This window comes from Fusarium phalaenopsidis (assembly GCF_050370095.1).
Source record: "Fusarium phalaenopsidis strain FUZ10S chromosome Unknown contig_32306, whole genome shotgun sequence".
In the NCBI taxonomy this organism is placed as follows: Eukaryota; Fungi; Ascomycota; class Sordariomycetes; order Hypocreales; family Nectriaceae; genus Fusarium; species Fusarium phalaenopsidis.
In genome coordinates this window covers 1320951-1344527 of record NW_028145403.1, presented here as the reverse complement: position 1 = coordinate 1344527, position 23577 = coordinate 1320951, and the positions used below count along the sequence as shown (strand labels likewise).

The 23577-nt window shown below is 51.3% G+C and overlaps 10 protein-coding genes across 10 annotated transcripts; 6 read left to right on the top strand and 4 right to left on the bottom strand.

Moving 5' to 3' along the window:
* Positions 1–308: 308 nt before the first annotated feature.
* Positions 309–1778, top strand: LRP88_11283 (SNG1 family protein; the record flags this gene model as incomplete). Its single annotated transcript, XM_083247713.1, has 1 exon — positions 309–1778. The coding sequence occupies one exon, from the start codon at positions 309–311 to the stop codon at positions 1776–1778; it is 1470 nt and encodes a 489-aa protein (XP_083096861.1).
* Positions 1779–2261: 483 nt separating this feature from the next.
* LRP88_11282 (uncharacterized protein) lies at positions 2262–4080 on the bottom strand (the record flags this gene model as incomplete). The annotated part of the gene is made up of 5 exons (XM_083247712.1): positions 2262–2548; positions 2603–3163; positions 3327–3665; positions 3715–3986; positions 4067–4080. 5 exons carry the CDS (start codon positions 4078–4080, stop codon positions 2262–2264), a joined length of 1473 nt encoding a protein of 490 aa, XP_083096860.1.
* A 3672-nt stretch (positions 4081–7752) lies between these two features.
* LRP88_11281 (class I SAM-dependent methyltransferase) lies at positions 7753–9199 on the top strand (the record flags this gene model as incomplete). Its single annotated transcript, XM_083247711.1, has 7 exons — positions 7753–7821; positions 7871–7930; positions 8128–8172; positions 8221–8375; positions 8425–8481; positions 8534–8888; positions 8954–9199. 7 exons carry the CDS (start codon positions 7753–7755, stop codon positions 9197–9199), a joined length of 987 nt encoding a protein of 328 aa, XP_083096859.1.
* A 297-nt stretch (positions 9200–9496) lies between these two features.
* LRP88_11280 (cytochrome P450) lies at positions 9497–11158 on the bottom strand (the record flags this gene model as incomplete). The annotated part of the gene is made up of 3 exons (XM_083247710.1): positions 9497–9813; positions 9863–10739; positions 10790–11158. The coding sequence occupies 3 exons, from the start codon at positions 11156–11158 to the stop codon at positions 9497–9499; spliced, it is 1563 nt and encodes a 520-aa protein (XP_083096858.1).
* A 325-nt stretch (positions 11159–11483) lies between these two features.
* LRP88_11279 (fungal specific transcription factor domain-containing protein) lies at positions 11484–13898 on the top strand (the record flags this gene model as incomplete). The annotated part of the gene is made up of 4 exons (XM_083247709.1): positions 11484–11626; positions 11864–12572; positions 12620–12871; positions 12933–13898. The coding sequence occupies 4 exons, from the start codon at positions 11484–11486 to the stop codon at positions 13896–13898; spliced, it is 2070 nt and encodes a 689-aa protein (XP_083096857.1).
* Positions 13899–13968: 70 nt separating this feature from the next.
* On the bottom strand, positions 13969–14343 carry LRP88_11278 (Dabb family protein; the record flags this gene model as incomplete). The annotated part of the gene is made up of 2 exons (XM_083247708.1): positions 13969–14184; positions 14239–14343. The coding sequence occupies 2 exons, from the start codon at positions 14341–14343 to the stop codon at positions 13969–13971; spliced, it is 321 nt and encodes a 106-aa protein (XP_083096856.1).
* A 518-nt stretch (positions 14344–14861) lies between these two features.
* LRP88_11277 (uncharacterized protein) lies at positions 14862–16207 on the bottom strand (the record flags this gene model as incomplete). Its single annotated transcript, XM_083247707.1, has 2 exons — positions 14862–15208; positions 15265–16207. The coding sequence occupies 2 exons, from the start codon at positions 16205–16207 to the stop codon at positions 14862–14864; spliced, it is 1290 nt and encodes a 429-aa protein (XP_083096855.1).
* A 401-nt stretch (positions 16208–16608) lies between these two features.
* Positions 16609–18104, top strand: LRP88_11276 (Homogentisate 1,2-dioxygenase; the record flags this gene model as incomplete). Its single annotated transcript, XM_083247706.1, has 5 exons — positions 16609–16676; positions 16730–17482; positions 17531–17540; positions 17596–17608; positions 17707–18104. 5 exons carry the CDS (start codon positions 16609–16611, stop codon positions 18102–18104), a joined length of 1242 nt encoding a protein of 413 aa, XP_083096854.1.
* Positions 18105–19195: 1091 nt separating this feature from the next.
* On the top strand, positions 19196–22045 carry LRP88_11275 (transcription factor domain-containing protein; the record flags this gene model as incomplete). Its single annotated transcript, XM_083247705.1, has 5 exons — positions 19196–19344; positions 19396–20641; positions 20693–20962; positions 21015–21156; positions 21207–22045. 5 exons carry the CDS (start codon positions 19196–19198, stop codon positions 22043–22045), a joined length of 2646 nt encoding a protein of 881 aa, XP_083096853.1.
* A 622-nt stretch (positions 22046–22667) lies between these two features.
* Positions 22668–23492, top strand: LRP88_11274 (glutathione S-transferase; the record flags this gene model as incomplete). Its single annotated transcript, XM_083247704.1, has 4 exons — positions 22668–22790; positions 22851–23089; positions 23146–23263; positions 23319–23492. The coding sequence occupies 4 exons, from the start codon at positions 22668–22670 to the stop codon at positions 23490–23492; spliced, it is 654 nt and encodes a 217-aa protein (XP_083096852.1).
* Between the last annotated feature and the right edge of the window lie 85 nt (positions 23493–23577).

The window sequence follows — 23577 nt, the reverse complement described above, 5'->3', positions numbered from 1 at the left end:
CGCTTGGGCAGCCCGAGTGGTCTGCTTTAAGCTACGATCATGGATAGCTAAGCCTCATTGAGGCCCGGGCTGACTTCCGAAGACCGAAGAGGCGAACAATTCATGCGGCTGCCGAGATTTACAACCAACACGGGGGTCGGCGACACGGCGACTATAACCCCGATGCCGTCCAGGGGCGAACCGCCGACCTCAGTCCAGATCCTTTACATATGAACTCGTCTCCGCCGCTTGAAGATGGATGGATCACTCGTGTTAACCATCCCTCAAGAAACAAGTCATCAACTTGCAACTCACAAACCGAAACCACCATGACGATAATACCTCCCCGATCCACCAACCGAGAGCCCGCGAGCTCTTCGGCCTGGGCTGGAAAATTGAAGGCCTACATCATCCCTGTCATTATGACCGGTCTGTTGATACAGCTCCTCTTCCTCGGGAACATGTCGTACCTGTTTGGTAGCATGTTCAAGTCCACCTCGCGCCTGCATAACCTCAAGATCCTCGCCGTCGACTACGACAATGGAGACATTGGCAGGTCCATTTCTGGTGCTTACGGTGCCTTGCAAGCGAAGCACTTTCCCACTGTCAAGTTTGCCAAGTCCTCCGATTATCCTACTCCTGAATCGCTTCGAGATGCCGTCTGCAACCATGGCTACTGGGGTGCCGTCTATACACACTCTGGCGCATCCGATCGACTCCTGAGCACCATCGAAGGCGACAACACGACCGCTTACAACCCCAACGATGCTGTCACCTACATCTACAACAGCGCATACTACCCATCTGCTTTCATGTCTCTCAAGGGTAGTCTTCAGTCTCTTGTTGCCGCCGCGTCCAAGTTTTATCCGCTATCCAACCCCGATGTGCTGAAGGGCGCCAACTTGACGAGCCCGGCCTCAGTCTCTGCGCTCCTCAATCCCTTCACAGCGACCGAGTGGGACATCATGCCTACCAACCAAGGAGCCCGAATGCTCCTCAACACCGTGTCCATGGTGATGCCTATCATCATGCAATTCTTTTTCCAGATGGGTCTGAATGGCATCACTGGCGGGGCCAATATGCTTGCGGGCCAGTCCAAACGGGACGTGTACGTCTTCCGGCTCTGCACTGGAAAGATTTATACCTTTGTCTCCGCTTTGGGCATGGCCGGATACGTTTGGGCTTTCCGCGAGGACTGGGGTGTGACAGCCGGCCAATTCGTTGAGACGTGGATGTGCATCTGGTTCTACATGGACATCAACTACCTGACTATCGACAGTGTAGTCGGAACTCTCATTCCTATGCAGTTCTTTACCTTCTTCCTTCTCACATGGATCATCACCAACATCGCCTCCGTCGTTTACCCCTTTGAGCTCACGCCCGGCTTCTACCACTGGTCATGGGCCTTGCCATCGCACAACGCCTACCTTTTGCTTGTCGGGATTTGGTCTGGCTGCCGGGCCAATATCGGCACAACGCTCCCCATCCTCTTCTCCTGGTGGCTGGTCACTCATGTAACCAGCGCTTGGTCCGTTCGCAAGAGGTGCTTGTTGGCTGAGGCGGAAGCACATCAGAACGAGCAGGCGCAGCATGACAAGTTTGTTCGTTTCAGTACTGAGCAAAGTGAGCAGTTTGTGCTCAACCAAATCTCTTCTCGGGCTGCAAATGGCCGAACCTCGTCTGACCGTGACCTTGAGGCGAACCGACTTGCAGTTGGAGAGAGCCTACCTAACGGTAGCGAGAGTCGAACTATCATCAGCACACCTGCTGACCGCGATGAGGGAAAGGCGGGTAGGTAATAGGCACTTAAGCGGAGTTTGGGGTCATTTTAGAAATGGGTATAGACATTGACATTGGCATTTAGACATGGTACGGTATGTACTGGGAGCGTTTTTGATTGACAGCGACTTGATAGATATCCTCTGATCTCGTAGATCAGATTGACTTGGACTTATTCACTTTTCATAGACAAAAGAACAATCTCCTATATCTCTTGGACAACGAACACTCTCTTGGATTTCCTTGCGTACATCTAACAAACACTTAATACTTAATATAGGTTACATGTAACCAAACTTGAGCCTCTGACTGAAATGTGACGAAGAATTTTCTTGTCTTTTCTAATTTCTAAGGCAAGAGCTGAAGTAATGATTTTGCAGACGAGCTCTGCCTTACAGTGCGGCTACCATATGCCCACAACACTGATTGCAGGACAACTCACTGCTTCCATCATATAATTTCTTGTAGCCTTAACCTTCCAACAGGCTTCCGTAGAAGGTGAGCTACCAGTCTGGCCACAAGCCAGCATTGTTTCCACGTCCCATTCGAAAGAAGTGGCATTGGACAGAAGACTCAAAGTCATCAACCACCTCAACACCTGTATTTGCCAGATACAAAGCCTTTGGCTTTTGTGTCGTGTACTTGGGCCACTCGGGAACATAACGGCTGTCAGGACCAAGACCGTTTGGTTCATGGAACATGGTGAACGAGAGAATGTATTGTCTCAAAAGGGTGGCCACAGTGGCATTGCCGGGAATTTGGGCACCCTGGGCGATGCGAGACCCGTCAGCTGTAACAAACTGTTAGCGGGACAAAATGGTTGAGCGAATGGATTTTCACGAACCGTTGGTGTAGTTACTGTAAACAAACTTGTCAGTTGCCGAATGGAACTGATATCCAGAGTTGAAGATCAGCTTGTAAGCTGGTATGCCTGCTTTAGCCACCGCCTGGGCCATGTACGTGGTAGGACAGCCAACAAGTGCATCGCCGAAAAGCGCTGATCGTCTGATGAAGCTGTTTGTGAGGGTGTTGTTGATGGCACCCGCCTTCTTCAAAAGGTCGTAAACCGGCAGTTTACTGAGGTGACAAGTGTTGTAGCTTGACTCTGGGTATAGACTCCAAACAGTATCAGCGTAATAGCCAGTGTCATCATGCCACAGAGCTGCAAGATCAGACATGGCGTCTTCATCGGTGGCGACGGACGTATTGGAGAAGATGAAGCCTTCGTCGAAATTCCGGTCTACGAGGATAGGCACCTTTGTGAAGTGCCCCTGCCGGAATTCTTCCTGAAGGTTCGCCTCGATGATTCGGCCGTCAATTGTTGGGCCCCAGTAAAAGGTTCCGAAAGCGTATTTCTTGTCGGCATATGCTGACTCGCTGGCAGTCCGAGTCGCTGCTTGGATAGCTTCGATTGGCAGCTTTCTCAAGCAGCTGATTGAGTCGCAGTTGGCAGCTCCAAGGAAACGTTTGTATTGGTCCTGGACCCAATCATTTCCATACATAGGCGTCCACCAAGGGAACTCTGGTAACGTGTTAGCAGAGGAGGGTACGCATGATGCAGGTCATACCTGGGATGGCTGCTTGAAACGGGGGATTGGTTGGTCTGCCGCCGTACATGACCATCTGCAGAGCCACAGAGCCGCCACCAGCGCTGCTACCTGTGATGGTAATTCTGGTGGGATCACCGCCAAAGTATTGGATGTTATCCCGAACCCAGTCGAGCGCAAGTCGCTGATCGAGCAAACCAGCGTTCCATGTTCCTTGGGTTCCGTCTCCTCGTAGCTCATCTCCGCCCAGAAATCCTAGGGCACCAAGACGATATTGAACAGACACATAAATCACGGACCCGTTGGACTGGTGGACCAGGCTGTCTCCTGTTGTGAACTGCGTACTTCCGGCCAGGTAGCCTCGTAAAATGTTAGCATCCGGTAGATCCAAGCCGAAGAGGGAACTCACCTCCACCATGGATCATGACCAACACAGGTAGCCGGTGAGGTGCTGGATCCATCGGTGTCTGGATGTTAAGGCGCAGGCAGTCCTCATCCTGCCAGAGATCAGACTGTATATTGGGGCGCCAGGCGGGCGTGCTCTGCCAGCACGCCGGGGGAGGTTCCGTCGCCCTGATGTGCCTGACACCTCGCCATCTAGTATTGAAGGGGACTGGCTCCCTCCATCTCAGCTCCTTGACGGGAGGCTCAGCATATCTGATGCCCCAAAAGGTGTTGATCCTATAGACAAATCCTGGTCAAAGCAGCCTTTGATGGCAATGAAGTGAGGCTTACCTGGACGTGTAATTCTGGACGCCTACATATCTGACTCCATTTGCATGAACAGTTATAGACTCAACCACTGAGACCAAGAGTGAGATGCAGAGAAGCAAGCCCTGAAGGCGATACACGCCTGACCACATCATGACATAAGTAGCAAAGTGACAGCGCAACACACGAGAATTTTCTAAGCCCGCACGCACATAACCTTATTATACCTGACCTACCCCACGACCCCGCAAGCTGTCAATAAAACCGTGGGGTAAAAGTCTCGTCTTCCAAGGCTTTGTCGAGGATCCCCCACAGTAGGTTAGAGTTCCAGGTGGCAGATGCGGTGAGGGCATCACCTCAGCGGCTGGGGTCTGTTTGGCGCGCATAAGGATCTACCTCGGCTTGAGGTCTGAAAAGGGACAAGGTATCCTTGGCTCTGGGGTTGTGTGATCGTCGAGATTATCCGCGAATGGCAATATTGGGGGATCTCAGGAACGGCATTCGGCCAGCCTGTGTCGTGAGGATTCTATCAGAGTAATATTTCATCACGAGACATTATAGTGTTTTTTTTACCTTGTACGTACTTAATCTTACCTTTAATTCTCTCCTGGGAAGGAAATTGGCCGTCACTCTCTTTTTTGCAACGTCGAATCTCGGTCTGTGCTCAACCGAAATCACCGAGAACGAGTGGGCACGGGCTATTAAAGACCGAGCATCGAGAACTTGGACTATGGAATCCAAGGGGATTCATCTTTATACAAGATGTAAAACTTCAAGAAACAGTTGCAAAAGCCAGGCTGCGAAGCTGTATTTGTCGCGGAGTTACTCTTACTTTTTGCTCAACGCCACATGGTAGCCTCGACTTCCACTCACCGACAAATCCGCCGAACTTTTCCTTCCTCACCGACTGAGACCGTTTTGCGGGATGATAGGATCATACGTAGACATAGGAGAAGGAAAAGAAAAGAAAAAACACCGAAAAATAATCCCGGGTGGCTTCTGTGCACTATCTTGAATCACGTTTGGGATTTTCACTGCTAAATATTTGGACTCATAGAAAAGCGTAGCGACATGGGAGATTCATCACTCACCCAAGGCTGTTATAATGCTTTACGACATCTGGGCTTCATATCGCAAGTATGTTAAAAAAATCGGTTCTTTAATGTTCAGCCCGAGAGTCCTTTCTAGGAGCAGAATCTATAAGCACTGGAAGGATCTTGACAACTATCAGACCTGACTCTAGCATAAGTTCCCTATCAGCCTGAATATGAAATATTTCTCAAAGCGGAGTGACAATGTCGGCGCGAAGAAGTTCTCTCCTTGCTTATGTGGCATTCCAGTAGACCTTCTAGTTACTATACAAATGTGTCATTCGCTTTGGCTGTGAGTATCTCAATAATGAATCCTGATGCTAGTATCCCGATAGGCCTAAGCAGTAGCTTTCCAATGTTTTGGGTACTAGTTGGAGTGATACTTAGATCTTTTGTTCGCCTCAGGGGTAGCAAGGTGCCTAGCATCAGCGTCTAATAAAGATATCACACGGAACAACTACCTCGAGGGCCGTCATGCCGACATCTGAACACTAAAGAGCTGGAAGATTTGTTTTAGAGTTATAGAAGAAGTATTTGTATGTGTCCTGGGTGTTTTCCGTACAACAAGGCGCAGCCCTGACAAAAAGTCCCCCATCCCTGACAGACTAGGGCGACCTGATAAGGGTTTCTTGCTGGCCATAAGCCTCGTTCCGTTGCACCGCGAGGAGCCTTGTCGGACGTCTGTGGCGACTGAACTCATCTGATTTTAGTATGGAGAGGTTTTTCTGCTGATTGGAAACTGACGATTGGGTAACATGGACATGCGCACTACCTAGCGCCGTGGAACATAGGACCAACACTAGGTGGTGAGTACGGCGAGCGGCGGACGTTAGTTTGATGCATGAAATATCGAAAAGAGAAGTTCATCCACAAATGTAAACAACTGAAACGTCCGGATCTAACTTGCACGCTGAGCCAATCGGCCATCCATTAGCTAGACATTGACAGTTGGAGTCTAGGTTAGTTAGTTCCGTCCCTCCCACCCTCGTCGTGAGGGGTTGGGCAGCTGGATATAACATTCCAGCAAGTGGTTTCATACTTGACAAGGGAAAGAACAAGCTGTTAACCGGTTTCGGCCACTATCTAAGTTTGAATTGCACGATCGATCCCACGCCGCAGCTTTGCAGTAGCGGCCGCCGGCCAACCATGTGTTCCACAGGGAGCGAGTATGACTCCCACTATCCTATTCGCTGTTGCACATGGCCTTTGCTAGACAGTTATCGATCAATTGAAGTAACCAAAAGGGTGTTTTATCTTTGAGCGGACAGGCGTAGGAAGAACTCTGCTCAGAAACTTGCTCGTGGCTGACAAGTAAGCAGCCAGCACAACTCATCGGGCACCCGGCCTACGAATAAGCTTACCTACACATGCTGAGCACATGTCCCTTCCATGCATCACTGCGATGGACGCGGCGATGATACATCCTGTCCTTCGTGGTTCCAGACTTTTTGTGTCTTTCCTGGTATTGCCCTAGATTCAGGGTCAGCCTAGATGGGTTTCGCTGGTACCTGAGGCTGGGAGTATGCAGGTGTATGAAGAAATGTTCAGACTTGGCATGACGTTAGCTCGCTCGCTTGTTTGTGGATAACCTCGCTATGGAACGAGATCGGTGGCGTCGGACTTTGAACCTTGCGGCCACATTCTGACTCGGTTTGGCCCCCAGACTACGATTGTCGAGCTGCCAGCTACAGTAATTATCCGAGCAGACCACCCACACCGTCATAGTGGTTCATGTCAGAATCATGCAGACACCATTACCATGGTTGACCCCTACCCACCCCGCTGTGAAGCGTGAGACACCTCCCAACACAGTCTGCGCAACCCTGGACCATGCCTTTCCAGATGCCTTTGACGCGCTTTTCTCCCGTCAGCCAATCATTAGCCCAAGCGAGTAATGGTCGTCAGGGTCGCAACGCTACGGACGACTGGATTGTCTTCCCTGGACTGCGGCGATCACACCCTCCACCGTTGGCTTTTGCCTGATCCGAGCAGCCCGCGGAGCTCGGGAATGGGGCGGGGTTGGTTGGGTGACTTTGTTGGTGGCTTACCCAAGAGCGCGGAATATGCAGCCATGGGGGGCTAGTGGAAGACAGGGGTGGGCAGTCAGAGGTTCCCTTGGAGTGAGAATGGGGTTGAAGGGCAAGTTGAGCTTGGTCAGTGACGGTTGTTCATATTTCATCTCTTCATAGGCACCAAGAGCATCAATATCAAACAACAACAAGCTCGTAACCTCGCGATAAGGACGTGGTAGCCGGAACCTAACGTGCCAAGGATCACCGCTAGAGCCAGTCTAGCAGGCGGGAACGAGGTTTAGCGCAAGAACCATCGAAGCGGCCCGAGGGAACCAACTGAAGAGACCCATAATATCCACGCAGGAATGCTGTGATAACCCATGTCTCGGTTCGAAGGCTTGCTCGTCGCACCAGCTCATTGGCCCAGCATCCCATGCCCGTATGTCCTCGTCGCCAAATCATTCATGACCTGACGCGTTATGTAATGTGGCCAGAGTGAAATTCTGGGTCAGATGACAGAAGCGGGGAGAAAAAATGGCACCCACATACCGAGAGAGTCAAATTCCCGCTGGTCATCCCCCCCCAACTTGCTTCTCTCAACCAACATCCATCACGTACCTATTTCCTCCAACCATGTGTCCGGAAGACGAACAGACGACCGAGTTGCAGCAGGCCCTCGCTGAGAACCCTCTGCAGGCGGACGTAAGCATTGATGTTGACAGAGGAGTGGGATTTGTTTTGACATGCCTAGGACGCCCGACGTGATGATGATTCCGTTTACGCCTCCTCGTACGTCTTTGACGCGTCTTGCGTAGTAGTGCAGATCTGACCGTTTTGATAGAGCAGGCTCAGGGAGCTTCAAGACGTCCTTAGCTTCGAGTGTTCTTAACTACAAGTACGCGATTTGGGGAGTCCAATGTTGAAATTGTTACTAACGGGCCGAGTTTGTAGATACGAGGCTCGTGAAACATGGGACCATTGATCCAACAAAGACTAACCCCACTATAGAATGGCCGCCGCTACCATGCTTTCCGGGAAGGTTCCTACCTGATGGTACGTATCTACTCGGCACTCCACGGAAACCAGGCTGAGACATGGTAGCCCAATGACGAGGAGGAGCAAGACCGTATGGACCTGTTGCATCACATCTACAACCTAGCTCTCGGAGGTGAACTCCACCGTTCTCCCGTCAAGGACCCTCAACGTGTGCTGGATCTGGGCACTGGCACCGGAGTTTGGGCTATGGACTTTGCAGAGTATGATATGATATCTATCAACCAACCAAGCATATCTGACAGTTGATAGTGAAAACCCTGGCGCGGAAGTTGTTGGAACTGACCTGAGCCCTATTCAGCCTGGATGGTATGGACACCCTCGCACCTGAGGGTCTGGTTCTCAACTTACCTGACTACAGGACTCCTCCTAACTGTCTCTTCGAGGTGGACGATTTTGAAGCCGAATGGCCCTACTCAAGACCCTTTGATTTCATCCACGGCCGTGAGCTCGAGGGCTGCATCGCCGACGACGACAAGCTCTTTGCCCAGGCCTTTAAGCATCTGAACCCCGGCGGTTACTTTGAGTTGCAGGCAGCTTACACGCGTTTCCTCTCTGACGACGATACTGCCAAGAAGGCTACGGATGTTCACTCTTGGTGCAGCCAGTTGGTCGCTGGAATTGAAAAGTTTGGAAAGCCTATAGATGGTGCCCCTACGTGGAAGAAGAAGCTGGAGGAGGCTGGATTCCAGGACGTTCAGCAGGAGATTCTCAAGGTTTGTGACTTGAAACTGTTTCCCCTACTCACAGTGGCAGATTCAGGTACTGATATACGCCCTAGCTACCTATCGGCGGCTGGCCCAAGGACCCCAAGCTCAAGGAACTCGGCAAGTACCAGCTCATTCAGCAGATTCAAGGCGCCGAGTCATATACACCCGCCGTCTTCTCCCGCGTCCTCGGCTGGAGCGATGAGGAGATCCAGGTGCTCATCGCCAAGGTGCGCAAGCAGTTCAACGACCCAACTATTCACCTCTACATTCCGGTCTATGTTATCTGGGGTAAGAAGCCTGAACAGAAGGAGGATTGAAAGGGGCAGTTTTTATCATAGCATTTGGCGCGCGTTTATGCATTCTATATGTTTGTTTTATTGTATGTAAATGCAGACATTCAGTCATCGGCGTATAGCATCAGCGTGGTCTCGACAACCTCAATCGTATACTATCCTACACCTCCCGCCACCTCATGATATGCACTGTTGTCGTGGGTGTTGGTTGCACTTCCGCTCTCATAGCAATCGAGTCACCCACAGGGGCAAAGAACACAATGATAACATTGAAATCCAATGCAGCAAGAAACCACACTCAAAATACCCATCCCATGTCCTCTACTCAACCTGCTGCGCCAAAGCTGCCTTCAAGGCCTTGGGGTCTCGTGGCGTGAAAACTGCCTTGTAACGGCGAGGCATGGCTACCAGACTTGTAGGATCCAAGTTGCCAGTGATGGGATCGCAGTCGATGTCGTCGTGCTTCTCAATCTTGAAGCTGTTGAGAAGTCTCATATACAAAAGATAGAGCTCTCGGTTGGCAAGCAGAGATCCGGCGCACATGCGATAGCCCACGCCGTAGGTGAACAAGGGGGCATCGGGTTGCTCCAGCCATCGCTCTGGTCGGAAGACCTCGGGATCGGTCCAGACTTGCTCGTCTTGGAGGTGTTAGCGATAAGTACTACGTATTGATGACTGGTTACTTACCCATGTTGCAAGCCCAGGCGTTCAAAAAGACAACAGTTCCCTTGGGAATGGTAACTCCGTTGTAGACAACATCCTTGATAGAGGCGCGAGGTAGAGCAAGTCGAAGCACAGTAAAGTATCGCAGAGACTCTCGCACGAGGGCAACGATGTACTGGCACTTCTGATCATCATCCTCATCACACATGGGCTGGTTGGTTGCATAGAACTTTTCAATCTCCGCCTTGGCCTTCTCTTGGATTTCAGGGTGCTGGGAAAAGTAGGCGATGGACCAGGCCACCTGCGTGGTAATGGTGTCGAGGCCGCCAGAGAGCATGGTCAAACTGATGGATGTGAGTTCGTCCTTGTTGAGCTTGGCCTCCTTGTCCATGATGACATTGGCTTGGATGCATGGCTTGTAAGTCCCGTTGGCGATTCGCTCATCGAGGCCGCGGTTGAGATCTCCAAGGTACTTGTCGCGTCTGTCACGCATGGAGCGAGCCTTGGAGGATGACAAGTTGAGGGGGTTCAGACGGAGGAGAGGGATGTAGTCTTGCAGGTTTCCAGTTGTAGATCTGAAGCGGCTGATCTCTTCCTCGACGTGGGTGATCTCATTGAAAAGGTCATCCTCCTGGCTCTTGAGTCGAATGCCCCAGTTGAGTGTCAAAGCGAGGGAGAGCGAGAGGCGCTGGATCATGGGCATTGGGTCGACGGGGACCTTGCCAGCCTCTCCATAGTTGTGGAGCTCCTTGATAAAGTCTCGAGTCTCGATATCGAGGTGATCGACGTAAGTGGCCACAGATGGTCGGTTGAGGGCAGAAGCAGCGCCCTTGCGACGACGCTTGAGAGAGTCGCTGTAGGGAGACGTGCCTATTGTGGTTCCAGCCGTGTCAGAGAGGACCTGAGAAGGAATTAGTAGTCTGCTTATAGAAGACAATATTGTGCACCTACCTTGTGGAAAGTATAGAACTCGGGACGTGAGCTCAGAGCCTGGGCGTTAGCTCCAAAGATGGTCCTCGCAGCGCTGGCCGAGTTGACAACGACAATAGGAATGTTGCCAAGCTGGATCTGATACACCTTGCCATACTTTCTAGACCACTCCCGATACTTTTCAGCCGCATTGATATGGATATCCCAGATATTCCCGATCAATGGAAGCCCGGGAGGTCCCTGGAGTTTGCTGATGCGCGCATTGTGTCGGACAAGCTCGTTAATAAAGAGGTATATCAACGGAGCAATGACAAGCGTCAAGAGAACAGATTGGCCCTTGTTCTCTTGGACCTTGTCGTTTAGAGACACGAGGAGGTTGGCGATGGTCATGTTTGCAGGCGTTGTTGTCCAAGAAGGCTTGATTGTCAGATTTACTCATCCTCAGAGAGGACTCTCTATATACCACACAAGGCCCGGAAGCATGTCATTGCATATCCGCGAGTAGCCATGACTCTCCGCACCTCAAAGTTACTTTGTCTGGCTTCAATTGCCCTTCGGTTGATGCGGGGGATCGACCACATCCGAGGCCCCGACTAGTGTTGCTCGGAACTGCGGAACATTTCCGAGTGAGGTCCCGGCCACTGGCCATAACCCCCAGGCAGCCCCTCCCCTCTCTTGCTTTCATCTCGGAACTCGACGACACAGAAGAGAGGCAATGGAAATCGAGGCTGAGACTGTCGCCCCTGCGGCCGAGTCGGTTTCCAAGCCGCGCAAGCGGAATCCTACCGGCTCTGAGGCTCCGGCAGATGGGTCGGCAGCCCGACGCGCCAAGCGGGGAAAATACACCTCCATGGCATGGTGAGTGTCAGGAGCATCGTACGGTTATCGACGATATTGACGCCATTGTGCAGTGATGAATGCAAGAAGCGGAAGCTCAAGTGCATTCCTTCGGGTGATTCCAATTGCGAGAGGTGTATTGCTGGTGGGTTGACCTGTGTCTTTGCGGCGGCTGCCAATCAGCCTCCCAAGGATGCTAAGCTTGAGCAGTGAGTGGCCCCGGTTGATTCGGTAGTTTTTGCAGCTGACAGGGAATAGGAGCCAGCATCTACAAGGCCTTACTCAAGAGTTGTATCAGCTTCGGCAGCAAGTTGCCGACCTTGTAGGCGTCGTAAGAGAGCTTAAGGACCAGCCTCAAGAGGCACATACCGTGTCGTCGCATTCTCGAGAGACGGTTCATATTCAGTCGCCTCTCAGCACTTATCGTGGCGATGTACCCAAGCAACCTCAGTTTGTCGGACCTACACGGTCTGCCTTCGGTATTCTTGTTGGAGAACGGTCTTTAAACCGTATGGGCATACCGACTTATGAGTCATTTCCTCCAAGCGGTGCACAATCTCCTATCGAGTCAACAGCTGCCGCCAAGATCATCACTGACTTGGGATACTGGGATCAATGCACCGCTAGCGAGATCAGCAGGTTCCTCATCGTCTTCCAGGAGGAGGTCGAGTCAGTTCATCCCATCATCGACATTAGCGAGTACGTGGTTCGGTCACAGGAGATTCTTGACGCCATTCGCAGCGGTAACGCTCCCGAGTATACCGCCCCGAAAGGAGAGACACCGATGAAGGGTTTATCCAGGAAGGACATTGATATTGTCAAAATCGCCGTCGCTACTGGCATGGTCCTCGAGGAGCATGGAAAGACTGACCTAAGCGCTGCCATCATTGATTCTGTCGAGGGAACCGTCTCATGCATGCTATACCCTGAGGTCGATCTGAAAGAGATTCAGCTCCTTTGTATGCTGGTAAGTGGACTAATCTCCTTGAAACGTTGTGTTACTGACATGTACAGAGCATCTACCACTTTCATTGCGACGAGGAGCTGATATCTTGGCGCCTCGTTGGCATTGCTGCCCGTGAAGCCATAGAGATGGGCCTTCACCGAAAGCGAAGTCTTCTCGATAACTTCAAGGACCCTGACTGTCGTCGTCTTGCAACCCGCGTCTTTTGGTGTGTCTACGTGCTTGATAGGCGATGGAGCTTTGGCAACAGCTTGTCTTTTGCTCTTGTGGATAAGGATATAGATCCTGAGCTTCCCAAGCCAGTGAGTCTCCATCTCTTGTTTAACCAGATATAGCAACGGCCGACTAACCGGTTTGTCTCAGGACGACGAGTATTCATATCTCAGATGCATGGTCGGCTATTCTGAGCTCTGCTCCAAACTCTGGGATGCCATCCCGCCCTTTGGATCTGCTTCACAGACTATTCCCGATGATACTGCAACAGCTCTTGATCAATGCGCTCAAGACTGGCTGGAGACTATTCCTCCTCATCTCCAGCTGCGGCATCCCCGTCTTGGCCTGGCTCCGCGCTCACAGCCCCAAGTACTGCACCGGCTTCGAGCCTTGCTATACCTCCGTGGGAACTACGTGAGGATCTTGATCTATAGGCATCATCTGATGAGTGCGGCGAGTATTGCTGCTAGTCCTCGGATTGCATGGTTGGTTGCCGACATCGCTCAGGACTCTATACAAGTTCTTGTCCACCTTCACAGTACATCAGATATCTACTCGCGGCAGCAAAGCGCTTTCAACAACTTCCTGCTCAGCGCCTTGGCAGTGCTGTTCCTTGCTGTCTGTCACGCGCCTGAGACATTTGCTGGCCCTTGCCGAAAGACCTTCCTCGATGGAGCGGATCTAGTAAGAGGCCTCTCTCGACACAGCATCATCAGCCGTAGACTATGGAAATCCATTCGTGGCCTGATACCGCGTATGAGAAGCTTGGCAAAACCTCACCTGGGAGAAGACCAAACCAGCGAGTCACAAGCAGGAGACAAGGAGCTTGAGTCTCAGGACGTCAACGGTGAGGAATTCCAGGAGCATGTCCACTTGCCGGTCCACGATCACGTTGACTTTCCTTTGGGGGAGATGATGCTTCCTGATACCGATATCAACCATTCCGTCCCGGATATGTATCAGATGAGGGACGATCTACTGAGTCTCTTTGACGCGCTTGGACAGGGGCAGCCGCTCTTTCAGCCCATGACGGGCCAGTATCCTGAAGGGCAGGAGATTACGATTGCAGAGGAGGAAGGTGAAGAGATATCACGGAGATTTCAAGGCTTGATATGAAGTTATCTTTTTGTCTTGATTGCAACTCTCATGTCTTGTCATGACTCATTAATATGTATCATCAACCTTTCTACACGACCACATTCTCAAAGAACACCATGGCAACTCCTTGATTGATCGTCTTGGCGAACTGCTTAAGGTCCCCATGAGCAGCGCACTCCGTGTCGTAGTAGTTGAAGTCGTCTATCGAGCTAAAGGTGGACAAGGCAACGACGGTGAAGCCCTGGGCGCGTTGATCAGGCGCTGCCTTTCCAGCCTTGACTGAGACGATATATGGCTTCCCATTCTATTTGTGCACTTGATTAGAGAACGACTCGATGTGTGAAATGGGATCACGAACCTTCGTTGCCTTTTGCGGCATCTCTTTGTAGAGATCCAGCAGCCGTTGCTGGTCTTCCTCCTTGGGGATCTTGAACAAGGTGACACGTGTGATTTGTCCTGCCATGGTTGATAATGTGTGAAAGAATGACTTGAATTGTAGGGGTCAGAGTAAGAAGGAATGGGCATTTAAATAGACCCTACAGATTAAGTTCGGAATAATCTGCATCCCCTCTGCAAGTACCCAGTTTTAGGATCACCAGACTCGGAATCCCAACAGCCGATTCCGCGCATAACTGTGCATGACTCGAGGAATCAACGAATAGCATTGAATCCGGACTCGGGCCCCTCAACTCAACCAATTGACTAAGGTCTTGCTTTTTTACATGTTGATCAGACAGGCTTTCATTAACTTTTCGTACTATGTCTTTTACCCGGCTATTGACCTTACAATTAGCGTTGCCATGCAAGAAATAATTACAGTGGTAGCACACGTTACCTGAGAGCTCCGAAAACTGCCGTATGCAGTCCTGAGCCCGGAATACGAAGAGTCTCACGTCCTGTGCGCCAGATAGTCGCGTTGTAGCCATGGCATCTGAAGTCTATTGAAGTCTCATTGTTCTATATCATTCCATTCCTTTCACTCTAACCGCGTTGGACAGCCGATAGAATTGTACCAGAGCATTCACCAAATCCAATCAAACCATCCTCGGCTTTTCCAGCCCATCCTTTGATAGTGATAGTGTCACCATCCTGGATAAACTTTCGTTCTTCGCCGCCCTCCAGCTGAACCGCAACCTTGCCGCCCTGAGTCTGCTCAAGCAGACTGCCCTGTGTTCCGGCGTCTAGCCCAGACACGGTACCAGAGCCTAGAAGGTCTCCTGTACGCATGTTGCAACCAGAGATTGAATGGTGGGCGAGCATTTGAGGCCAAGACCACAGGAGGTTCTTAGAGCTTGTCCGGGTAATACTTGTTGTGTTACCCTTGGCGGCTGTAGTCATGTTAGCTCTGCTCTTGTCATGGCTGATAGAAGCGATGTTGACTTACTAGTTAGAGATACTTCCAAGTTGATGTCGACAATGTTATCCTGTCGCTTCTCGCGCAGGTATTGTTGCAGGTCAACCTCATTGACAAGACCAGCTGTCTTGTGAGGCTCCAACGCATCTGCGAGAACCACCCACGGGCTAATGGTCGTGCCAAAGTTCTTTGCGTTGAACGGACCCAGCGGTACATATTCCCACTGCTGAATGTCTCGGGCACTCCAGTCGTTCATCAAAACATAGCCAAAGATGTACTCTTCAGCAGAGTCAACGGGGATCGGCGCTCCTAGGTCGTTACCTTTGCACACAAACATGCCGAGCTCCAACTCGATATCTAGCCTGTTGCATGGCTGGAAGACAGGCTCAGTAGCCTTTGGGTTTGGGAGAACCTGGCCCCAAGGCCGGTGGAGCGGAGTGCCTGACACAACAACGGAACTGGCACGTCCGTGATAGGCAACCGGAAGGTGGTTGTAGTTTGGTTGCAGCGCGTTGGCAGGGCCTCGGAATAAGGCACCTACAGTTTGCGCATGGTTGCGGCCAGCAAAGAAATCTGTGTAGTCGCCAATCCTGAGAGGAAGATGCGTTTCGACCTCAGAAAGTGGGATCAAAGCCTCCTTCTTCAGGGCTTCATTATCCTTGAGGAGTTCTGGGAAAGACGTGTCCTGGCGGAAAACATCCCGTAGATAACTTCGAGTAGCCTTATGTAGGGGCCTACCCAAGCTGGCAAAGTCATTCAGCGTTGACTGAGAAAAGACGCTGAGCTTGTCCTTGGGGAGATCGACAAGCTTGGCAAAACCACCTTGGCTGGCAAAGACGGATAGGTCGAGGACGTGGTTGCCAATAGCGACAGCTGGGCGTCTGATTGGCTTGCTGACTGTTGAAATAATTCCAAAGGGAATGTTGGCCAGAGAAAAGTGGCTTCCCAGAGGGATGGGCAACCAAGACGCCATATTGAGGGAGGTGGGGGAGAAAATGAAGATGTAAGGGATAGGTGAATGCGGATGTTTCAATCAACAGGGAGCAACCAAAGATCTTTAACGACAAGGAACCTGATAAATGGTTTACTCCCCAATAAATGCTCATCAAGATAGATGTGATGAGAAATGCTCGTCGGCTCGTGTTCCGAGTTTCATTGCGTCAAACCAAGTTCCGAGCATTCCGAGTTCAGTGTCGTCGATCTGCATGACAAGGCGGGGAAGCGGAAACTCGCGGATACGGGCAACGGATAACGACAATGAATGAGTGATCAGATGAAGATCTGAGTATTATAAGATTGCTAGCTTTGAAGCATGTTTTGGGGCTGTTGTTGATAACACCACGATCCGAGCGAGTTCGCCATTCCTAGCTCAACATGCCTGTAACGAATTTTGTAACACCCGAGAAGTACACGTACCTCAACGGCTTCCGTTCGTTTCATGAGTAAGTTATTGCCTTTAAAAGATGCTCGACGGCCACTAATTAGACTACACTAGATCTGAAGCCATCAAGGGTGCGTTGCCGATCGGCGCCAACTCTCCGCAGAAGCCACCCTATGGTCTGTACGCTGAGAAGCTATCTGGAACCGCCTTTACGGCTCCCCGCCATGAGAACCAACAGTCTTGGCTATACAGAATTCTCCCTTCAGCTGCGCACTCGTCTTTTGAGCGCTTTGACAAAGTCTCCGAGCCACTGATCAACGGCAAACTGGACTTTGTGCCAAACCAGCTGCGATGGGATCCCTTTGAGATTGACGACCAGGTCGACTGGGTTCGAGGCTTGAAGCTCGTCTCTGGTGCTGGGGATCCTACTATCAAGGTCGGTTTGGGTATCTACATCTTTGCCGCAGGACGTGACATGGACGAAAACACGGCCATGTACTCTTCCGACGGAGAGATGCTCGTGGTAGCGCAGCATGGTGTGTTGGATATCGAAACTGAGCTAGGCCGGCTGCTTGTTCGCCCTAACGAGATTGCGATCCTTCCTCGTGGTATCAAGTACCGCGTGACGTTGCCTGCAGGCCCTGTTAGAGGGTATATCCTCGAGTTGTACCAGGGACATTTTACCCTGCCAGAGCTTGGCCCAATTGGATCTAACTGTCTGGCGAACCCAAGGGACTTTCAGATTCCCACAGCGGCGTTTGACGAAGACACTAACACGACTTGGACCATCATAAACAAGTACAACAGCCAGCTGTATGTGGCTAAGCAGGGCCATACGCCGTTTGATGTGGTGGCGTGGCATGGAAAGTAAGTTGTCTCCTACAATGAAACGTTATATGTGCCCAGAGCTGACAGATGCGTAGCTGTAAGTGGCTTGATAGCACACCCCAGCCAAGGGTATGGTACTGACGACTAGATAGTTTACCCGTACAAGTATGACCTGGGTCGCTTCTCTGTCATCGGAAGCATTTCCTTTGACCACCCTGATCCGTCCATATACACCGTCTTGACCGGTCCATCCGATCATCCAGGCACCGCCGTAGCAGACTTTGTTATCTTTCCTCCACGCTGGCTAGTCCAGGAAGACACATTCAGGCCCCCATGGTACCACCGCAACACCATGTCTGAGTTCATGGGCCTCATCTGCGGCGAATACGACGCCAAGACTGGTGGAGGCTTCCAACCAGCTGGCGCCAGTCTTCACAACGTTATGTCTGCGCATGGGCCTGATGCAGACAGCTTTGAGAGGGCGAGCAATGCAGAGCTGAAGCCCCAGAAGATTGGAGAGGGTAGCATGGCGTTCATGTTTGAGAGTAGCTTGATGTTGGGGCTTACGGAGTGGGGATTGAAGACGTGTCAGAAGGTTCAGGCTGAGTATAGTGAACATAGCTGGTCAGGGCTGAAGCCGCACTTCAAGAGGCCATCTTGAGGGAAGCGATGCTTGGCGGTAGGACTGAATGAAAGCGTTTTATTGTGGCTTTTTGGTGTTCTCTAATATCCGTTCCAGTCGAATGAAGGCGCCGGCCGGTCAGGAGAAACGCCCTCTCTCGATGGTGGAGGGGGTTAAGTATTGACCAAAGTCTGGATCTTCGATTTGGACTTAAAAATGCCTACGTAGTACTGTCCAAGAGCGCGCCGACAAACAAGAACCCTGGCAATGTCAACATCTCGGTTGCTCCTTGGTCACGCCTTGCCTGTCACGGTTGGGGTGGCTAAGACCCAACTTGGGCAAGATGCTGATGTGAAAATGCCGTTCGAGGCTCAATCTGCCAATTCCCGGATCGGGAAACTCAGCTTGCAAACGCATTTTCTTTCCCATTGATCAGTCTGCCAGGATCAATGTCGTCATAAGATCCCATCGTCTGGAGAAACATCGAGTGCTCGGAATGACTTCCGAGCGCCGAGGATGGCTAGTCTCGGGACTTGGCAACTCCCCGAGTCGCCCGCGTCTCGGAAGTTGTCGCATTTTCGAGCATGGGTGTTGGCAATTTGACTTACTACATATGGACTTAGCCCATTGCCAGAGGTAACGAATGGCTTGGTCAGTTGTGAGTGTCTGTCTTCAAGAAAGACATCTTGACAGTGTGTACGAGGGCAGGAAAACGTCAGGATGGACGCAGAAAAGCGCCCGAGTATTTGTAAGGCCTGCTCTAGCAACATCCATCATTTCAACCATCCAACATCTCAATGGACAGTGTCTATCCTCCCTGTCTTCTGGATGAAGCCACCCAATAGCGGAAACCTTATTGACGATCTCGACCCCGTGGCGTTGCCCACATGCCGGGGTAATGGCTGCACTCCACACGGGGTTCGCGGAGAAAGAAACGCGGGGTAGAGAGGCAGGGGACAAGGGGGAGGGATGGGTAAACTCGTGCGCGTCAAGCCGAGTTCCGCTGGTGATTCTACCGTTGCAACGGCTTGCCGGATGTTGAAGCTGAGAAAGGGACATACAACAGCTCTTGTACCGAGTCTTCTTACTCCAAATCAAACCCTCGTGCATAACCTTCTCTGTTGTTAAGAATGACCCCACGAACTTCACAGGCAGACTTCTTGTGCGAGACGTGCAATTTGCCGTTTCAGCGCAGGGAGCACTACCAACGCCATCTCCGCACTCACACAAAGGAGAAGCCATTCTCATGTTCTGAATGCGGGCAAAGCTTCGGCCGAGTGTGAGTTGACCTTGACTTTATCTTTGGCCTATACTGACGACTCTTCGCCAGGGACTCGCTGGCTCGTCACCATACAGCCCTTCATCTGAGTGCAGACCGCCAGGACAATCGTGACCGCCAGAATGACCGTCGTCGCGTGTCCCAGGCCTGCAAACCCTGCAGCGCCTCCAAAGTGAGGTGTGATGGAGAGCGACCGTGTCAACGATGCCGACGCCAGGATAATGAGTGCTACTACGAGCCCTCTGCGAAGCGCAAGATGTCGGAGGCCGGCTCAGACAAGACAATGGCTAAGCGGTACAGAAACAATAATACCAATTCGAATGCCGCCACCTCGATTGCCACTCACTCGCCACTATCACCGCCCGCGACTGTTCACGATAATTCGTATGAGATCACGCAGTCGGATATGCACGTCTCACCTGTGCAAGCGCAGTTCGCTGAGCCGCCGAAGGTCGACGATCTCACCATTGAAGTCCAGCCCATCGATCCGCTTCTCGAAATGCCGACAGGTTCAGCGCCCGAGTATCCTGTGAACACCATGGCTCAACCGGATATGCCATTTGGGGGGAATGACATATTTCTCGATTTTGATCCGACAAAGAACATGCCCACACCCTCTTTGCTCTTTGGTGATGCTTTTGAACCGACAAGTTGGCTCAACTATGGCACTGAGCAAGAACTCACGCCATTCTTCCTTCAAAATGAGCCTTCCATAGACGCCATCAACGAACTCTGGCTCGATCAAGCAGGACTTAGGATGCAACAGCCGACTGTCCTGGCGAACCCGACTCCTAATTCCATGATCGATCAATCAGCCGTGGCAGAGCTCTACAGTCGCAGCCACTCGCCTGCCATTGACAAAGACGCCGTCGAACCGAGACAATACCACCCTGTCAACATCGAAATCGACGCCCAACTTGCATTCCCCGATCTGTCCCATCTGACGGCAGAGGAAATCGACCAGGAGAATCTTGCTCACGTAGACGAGGTACCTGAAGAAGTCAGTAACAAGGCGGCTCAAGCAGCTCTAGACATGCAGAATAGCGCCAGCTATCCGCGGTTCAGACACATAGCCATTCCGCCTGCTTCGGTGCTGAATGCTTGGGTACAACTGTACTTTGAGTTCTTCCACCCGGTGTTGCCGATTCTGCACAAGTCAACATTTTCAGCTTCAAAGAGACACTGGCTGCTTATTTTCACTGTGGCTGCTCTTGGTGCTCATTTCTCTGGCATTAAAGGGGCGTATGAGTGCTCCAGGGCGATGCACGAATTCAGCCGCCGACAGTCTGCTATAATGGTAAGTGCTAACACAGTACTCGAGCCTACGATCATACTGACCTGGTTCCAGTGCGAGAACCAAAACTCCAATGGCAGAGAGCTCTGGATGGCGCAGACCATTCTCCTTAACCACATCGGCATCATGTACGGCGGCGAGCGAAGATCTCTCGAAATCGCCGAGTTCTTGCAGGCCCTGCCCGTGACTCTTGGTCGAAGAAAAAGGTTGTTTACAAACATGTTTCCCATGGAAAAGTTTGCACAGCTGCAACTGCCGCGGACGCAAAAGTGGCAGATCTGGCTTCTTGACGAGGAGCGAAGGAGAGCGGGATTCGCAGTCTGGGTTAGTTCGAGTTGGTCTGCCTCTCGATATGTCATTGCTAACAAAGCCACAGCTTATTGACTCGGCCTTTGATGCCCACTTTGACCTCAGTCGTTTGATGAGGCTGTCTGAGCTACAAATCTCCTTACCACAGCCGGATGATCGTTGGGGTGCCTCAACTGCTCAAAGCTGGGCAAGTTTCCCTTCCATGCTTGGTAAGTTTGCTGCAACCTTCTCTTCACTTGAAGAAATGCTCATTTTGTAGAAAACAATGGCTCTGGTGGGCTCCCAACCATGGAGCGAGTTGTCGCCGACGACTCCTGGAAATCTGTCTGGTCAAAGACCAACACCCTCGGCAAGCAGGTCATGTTACAACATCTCTCGGACGTCATCAAGGACCAGAGTTCGAGTCAGTTTGGCGTACCGGGATTTTCCTACCATGATAAGCTATTAGCAGCAAACGTCCTTAACGAGCTTTTGACCTTGACCGAGAACGAGCAGATTGAGCAGTCTATAGACGAGGTCAAGGCTGCAACAACCCACCAGATCATGGCCCTAAGCGCTTTGATGACCCACAATACGCCCACTGCAAACTTGCTTCCCACTGTTGTGCGGTGCATCTACGGCAAAGTGGACGATGCAGAGTGGGCGCAGATCGGAGAGCGGTGGAAGAGTTCCTCAAGTCAAGGGAGACTGGGCTGCTTCTATGCAGCGAGGATACTCCATGTCGTACGATCAAGTCACTGTACACACTTTGGCACACCTGTGAGCCTTCTCAGAGCCGTGCTGGTTCTCTGGCTCTACTCTGCACTGTCCGAGCGCTCTCAGGAAGGGTTCTTGTATCCGCGGCCGGCGCCGGCTGTGGTACTGGGGCCGAAGCCACTGGAGGGCATGGACAACAATAGTTGGATTGGTATTGGGTGGAGCCGAGTCAAGCTGCCGGGCATCGGGAACCTGCTCTGTGCTGAGGGACGGGGCAAGCTACTAGATGATGGGGTTATGCTGATGAAGTCGTTGAAGGGATGGGGTATTAGTTCTACGTATTCGCAGATTCTCATGAGGCTTCGAGCGAGTGAGGCTTCAGCGTTCGAAAGGACAAGGTAGATAATGTTGAATGCTTTGGTAAGGCTTGGTTCATAGCGAACGCATAGGGTTCAAACTCAAGACATCTAATCTGATAACTCTATTCTGACGTTCAGTCCTGGCCGAGATCATACTGACATAGGTATGCAAAGAAGACGCGGATTCTGGGAGAGGCTGAGTGCTCGGCTTGGTGTCCATTAGATTGCTATATATGGCCTCACTGCATCACCAATGACAGTGAACCTAAAGCGATGACACACTCACCTCATTGACACAACAGAATCTACATATGCGCGAGGGTTAATGATCCAAATATGCCACTATTCACAAAGCACCTCATGCCGAGTGGGAGACACAAGGATCTGTGGGATACCGAATGCCCAGGATAACAATAGCCGACCTCGAAGGCCTTTCCGAGATTGTACAAGCCGGCTCGGAACCACCGGCTCCACGACTTTCCGACCAAACCCCATAGCCGGAGCTCACGTGCACGTAGTAAACATCGACGAATACAGATAATTGTCTTCCATGTATATCTAGGTTAATGCTTCATATTAGGTTTGTATCTATTGTCCGGTCAGCCAAATAGATCTGATTTGCAACCACCACTTGCCCATACAAGGTTTACTCCAGCTCCTTCACAATGACACCCACAGTTTACGGAAACCTTCCCTCTACCAGAGCTCGCAGAGTCTTGTTGCTTCTCGAGGAGCTGGGAGTTGAGTATGACTTGAAAACCTTGGACTTTGCCAAGGCAGAGCATCGGGTTAGTTTATCTGGAAAATGATGCTTTTGTCAAGAGCTGGGGGCTCACACGTGCTCACAGAGCTCAACTTATGTTGAGGAACACCATCCATTTGCAAAGGTGCCGGCATACGAAGATGGCGATCTGAAGATCTTCGAGTCACGAGCCATTTGCCGATATCTCGCCAACAAGCACTCCTCCCCTCTCGGCCCGCCATCCAACCCTGAAGCGCTAGCAGCATTCGAGCAGGCTGCCAGTGTCGAATACGCGTATTTCGAGCCAAGTGTTTCAACTCTTGGCTTTGAACTGATATTCAAAAAGTATGCCCTCTTTCTCCTGGACGGACTTCTGACATGGACTCACTGACGCGACCTAGGGTGCTATCGCTGGGAGAGACAGATCAGAAAATCGTAGCCCAGCATAAGGCGCAGCTTGCCCAGGTTCTCGACTACTACGAGAAAATCCTGGAGAAGCAGGATTATCTTGCTGGCCAGGTTGGAAATCCCCAGTCTCGGTGTTTGACATCAATACTGACTCGACGACTTACAGAACTACGGCTTGGTGGACCTTTTCCATATTCCTTGGATTGGCTTCATCAAAGACCGTCTCCAGCTCCCAGACCTGATTGACTCGCGGAAGAACGTGACAGCATGGTGGAAGCGAGTCAGTGATCGTAAGGCATCAAAGGTTATTGCGGAAAGACTGGCCCAGTTGCAGCACTAGACGAATCTCTCGAAGTATTCTCGCGAGGAAGATTCGATTAAATAGAGTTACTAGATAGGATAGAACAATTCTGCATCAAGAAGAA